The sequence below is a fragment of the Colletotrichum scovillei genome (genome assembly GCF_011075155.1).
Source record: "Colletotrichum scovillei strain TJNH1 chromosome Unknown Contig00015, whole genome shotgun sequence".
Taxonomy (NCBI): Eukaryota; Fungi; Ascomycota; class Sordariomycetes; order Glomerellales; family Glomerellaceae; genus Colletotrichum; species Colletotrichum scovillei.
The window spans coordinates 35,906-40,487 of NW_023336273.1; the positions used below are offsets into that span (position 1 = coordinate 35,906).

The following is a 4,582-nucleotide window of genomic DNA, read 5'->3' on the forward strand; positions in this document are numbered from 1 at the left end:
GCTCACTTCGAAGCTCAACACAAAGTCTGTAATGGCCTCTATTCCATATCGTCGTACTTGAGGGCAATAGAATCCCATCCCGATAGCTATTCTCGGGCAATAGACGGCATCGGATCACATTCGGATTGTAGATCACTCAACTCGTAATACCATGGCCCCCGTGTCGTCGGACAAGATCGTCTTCACACATGACAAAAAGGCCAAAGAGAAGGTCCGGAAATGCGGGGCAAGCGCGAAACGAAAGGCCGTGCAGCTGGGCGAGGGAGCCCACGTGTTCTCGGCCGTCGTCCATTTCAATCCGACCTACGGTCAATTAGATGGAGCTGTCCACGTCCCGGACGGCCAAAGCATTCCCGACGTGAATCGTTTTGTAGGTCTTGGCACAGAAGCCTTCTGCCGTTTGCATGAACGGCTTGAACTGACGTGCATCCGAACCAGCTGGCGGAACTCTTCAAGGGGATGCACGGCATCGGACGCCGACGGCGGGTCACACGCCGTCGACGGAAGAGATCAACGTCCGAACCTGGTCAAAGTTCGGCGGAGATCGGCGACACAATCGAAGTGGGGGTGGTCGGAAGCAGCGTGCGGGGAACGCCCGATAGCGTGGGAGACGAAGACACGACGGCGGAGGAAGTCACAAGTGGGGAAGCGGATGCCCCACACGAAGTCGAAGCCGATGATGGCGGCGCCGCTCTTTTTGGCAGCACCGTGTCGGGCGTCCAGCAAGACGAGGCTGATGTGGACGAACCCCCCGACAACCCAGTAGAACACGAACAACGGACGGATTTAGCACCACTCAACCAAGATGGCGAGGGCATGATGGGGGATTTTTCCATGAGCGACGCTGACACTGCGAGTGCGATCGGCGCGGCTGAGGAAGGTTCCCTTCTCGGCCTGCCTGAGATCGACTTGGGCGACATCTTCGAGATGGAAGCTTGTGCGTCTACGTTTGTGTCAGCTGGTGATAGTGAGCTGGGTACACCGGAAGGACAGACTGGCGATACCAATCCTGGTCAGGAAAGGTCGGAGGTGGAGACATCGGGCGAAACGCTGAAGGAGGGTACGGCGGCAGCCGAAAGGGTAGTCTTAAGTCGTCAGCCGAAAGTTCCACAGACGCGCACAATTGCTGCCGCACGTGCCTATCGACCTGACAGGAGTTCTTTCAAGATCCACCGGTTCTTTTGTCGGGTTTCTCAGCGGATCCGGCTTGCACGATGTGCAGGGGAACTGGACACGGGGCGTGTCTTATAGACAGGGCGAGGTGTGCGTCATGCAGAGATCAAAGTGTGGGGCCGCTATGTACGTAGTGTGGCTTATGCGAATCTGAGTTCACTGAGACTCAGCCGCCTAATGGAAGCAAATCCGTACAACTACAGACCAGGGTTACAATGATCGTGTTTACGAACACAAGACTGAGCAAGTAAAGTTGGGATAAAGGTACTTGGTAGTCTTAGTTGGGAAACTCTCAAGCAAGCAACGTCGATTGCTTCATGTTTCTGTTGCTTGCTCCTACATTCAAGGTACCTGGGATGTTTCCTCGCACATATCAATCACCATGGGCGTTAATCCCGGTAGAGTGCCCGATTTTCGACCTTCGAGATGACGGTCTCCATGTCCCGGAACATCAACGTGCCGACGGCAGGCCAGTATTCTCGCAGACAGATTATATCGCATGGCCAGTATTACTCTGCCAACGCCATCCTTTCTCGATGCCTCGGTAATCCAAGGGATGTCGCACACGCCGATGATGGGCGCCAGATGATTCAACGCCGTCATGGCCAGCATAACTGCCTCCTTTCGGCGCTGGTCACTGTAGATGTTCAACATGTCATTGTCCACCATGCCCTTCGTAAACGTGAAAGAACTAGGACCAAGGCCCTCCGGATCTTTTCTTGCGTTGCTTTTGAGATACCGAACCGTGTCGCATCCAGCTCTCCGTACGGATTCCCGGGAAGGAAGATCGTAGACCTGGCTGTGTGCGCGTGTCGATCAGACCCGGCTTCCTCGAGGATACCCGTGGCAACGAACACACGGTCGATCCTTTCTGAAGAGGTCAACAAGGAATGAATTATTGGGTTAGACGGCGTTACCTACTCAAAAAGGGAACTTCGACCTCCACGCGATCGCCCAGCTCCATAAAAGATAAAGGTTGTTCTATTGAGATGTATCGAGAGACGTACTACTCTTCGTTGAGCTTGATGATGGCCATCTCATTGCCCTGAATACTGTCTGAAAACCACCCTTCTCGGGTCTGTGCAACGAGAATGCTGATGTCTCCCGTCAGTTGAAAATATTAAACTGGAGAGAAGTTTCTTCTGCTACGTCCACTTGCCGCGGACCGTATACTCCGCAATTACCCCGACCAGTTCCGTCCTCAGCTGTCGAAGTTTGTGGCAATCCTCGACTGATCTAAGGGGTGCCCACTCTTGCGTGCCAGAGGTGTGTCGGACAGCAAGGAATGCAGCGATCAAGGTTATAGATTCAGGGGCTTGATAGGATGATCGACCTCAACGTACGCTGGAGTGCATGTTTGCTCATCATGAGGCAAAAAAAGATTGACGAGGACGGTTCAGCTACACAAGAAGGCTTTCCTAAATGTTACAGTACGAATATTATGAATTGTAGATCAATGAAACGCGGTACCGGTCCGGAATTCTTCATATCGAGCCGAAGCCTGCTACACACGTATCCGTCTAGAATAATTGAAGCCCGCTCGCCACCAGTTGCCGGCTGCATTACGCTGTAACAAGTTCGTCACCCTGGTGATCATCTTCTTGCTTGCTGGATCCTGTTCCTCAACCCTCGCAAGCCAACCGAGTCTTGCCCCCGTGGAGCTTATTCTACGGGCTTTCTTTCCATTCTGGCTGTCACCCGGTTCCTCCGATTCTCGCCAACAAAAATATTTTTTCTCTTTCTTCCTTTTTCTTTTCTTTTTTTTTTCTAAAAAAAAAAAAAAGACAAACGTCCGTGGGCCGTAACATGCAACATGTTGCCATGCTATTCCCTCAAGGTAGTCAAACGTTGTTTAAGACTTTTGCCAAAATTGGCTCCTCGCGACTAGTATAACAGTTGTTTGGTTGAATGATTCACGATGCACAAACACGATCTCGCTCCGAAAAGGGCACCTACACAGTGTGTAGCTTTTCCAGTATGTATGTCGTGTTACCTACGATGCAGCATCAAATGAACCTCCAGACTAGCCATTCCACCCTACACTACTGTACGACCGAAGATGATAGCATCTTACGCCCCCAAACCTTCTTAAACCAAAACCACGGATGCGTTAGGCCTGACCTCATCTCCGCTTTCAAGGCGGCAAGGTAAGTTTCGATGTGTCCCACATTCCACCCAGCTGACGTACACGGTCGCAGAAGAAACCCCAAGGCGTCTTTTTCTATTGCTGATTGCGCACAGCGTCCAAGCGATCTGTATTTTTCATCTCTTGGCCAACTCCCGATCGGTATCTGAGATCAAATGTTAAATCTCTCTCCAAGCATTGATGGCAGTGATGCAATTGGTACCTGAAAGTCAAGCTCTCGAATGTCACTGAAGTGTGCCTCTTTCAGAGCCTGTCTTTGTATGCCCTCTTGCACTACAGAGAACGTCTGTCCAATCTGGGCCCCGTATTCTTTGAAGACTCCGTGCCACTGATTCCAGGCACTTCTCTGGTTCACCGTGCCGTCGTCGCTCTCGATGAGAAACGATGGCTCTGAACTCTCGAGAATACCGCCTTCCTTCAAGCAACGATAGGCTTCCCCCACTAGGAATTTCCAATCACGAACGGATCCAGTCAGAAACCGCATGTTGATATAGTCGAGCGAATTGTCTTTGAATGTCCACGGTTCGTTGAAGTCATCAATATGGCTGGAAGCAGAGTCAGCATTGCTATGCAAGAAGAAGCCCTCACAAATTCCAATTGCCAATGACAAAGAGCAGGCTGGACTGACAACTCTACGTTCGGTGGAACATGTTGAGGCTGAATCGGAGATAGGTCGATTCCAACCACGAGGGCGTGTGGATGAGTTTCGCCAAATTCGCTGAGGCACGAACGTCAGCATTACTTCCCCAACACTTTTGATATATACGGCCATACATAGCCCACGCGCCTGTCCCAGTCCCAACATCTAAGATTTTCTGTGAAGTAATGAGCACACTTGCCGAGCGGCTTGATCCGGAGCAACGATACCTGAGCGTTGTCTGGAAGCTCGGCGAGGAAGAGCTTTCCATAAGAAGCCTCGTAAAACAGGGAGTGGCTGACGAAGATAAGTTAGCCATTATGCTCCTCTGAGTTACACATTTTGATCGTTCTGACCAAAGACCCATCGCCTCACTCTGCAGTTCGTCATTGGGGGCCCTGAACAAAATCGTAAGTTTTCAGTCACTTGGGTCGCCCGACTGCGCGTACCAGTAAATGGAACGAAAGATTCTACTGTGATAAGCTCTGTCATCTAGATATTGGTAGTTTAGAACGTCGTCAGTCATCGACTTAGTCGAGCACTGGTCGTCATCAAGGCCCGGATCGGATTCGTCGTCTTGCCGGTCTGTCTGGATGGGCTTGCCGTTAGTGTTGTCATTGAAATGG

At 51.3% G+C, this 4,582-nt stretch overlaps 1 protein-coding gene across 1 annotated transcript; it reads right to left on the reverse strand.

The window, feature by feature from the left end:
- Positions 1–376: 376 nt before the first annotated feature.
- Positions 377–1,197, reverse strand: HER10_EVM0003910 (uncharacterized protein). Its single transcript, XM_035473571.1, has one exon. The coding sequence runs from the start codon at positions 918–920 to the stop codon at positions 528–530; it is 393 nt and encodes a 130-aa protein (XP_035325717.1). The 5' UTR covers positions 921–1,197; the 3' UTR covers positions 377–527.
- Positions 1,198–4,582: the final 3,385 nt, after the last annotated feature.

Bases quoted from the DNA above. Each gene is read 5' to 3' on its own strand.
- HER10_EVM0003910 (XM_035473571.1), bottom strand. From the start codon at position 920: ATGTCGCCCAAGTCGATCTCAGGCAGGCCGAGAAGGGAACCTTCCTCA.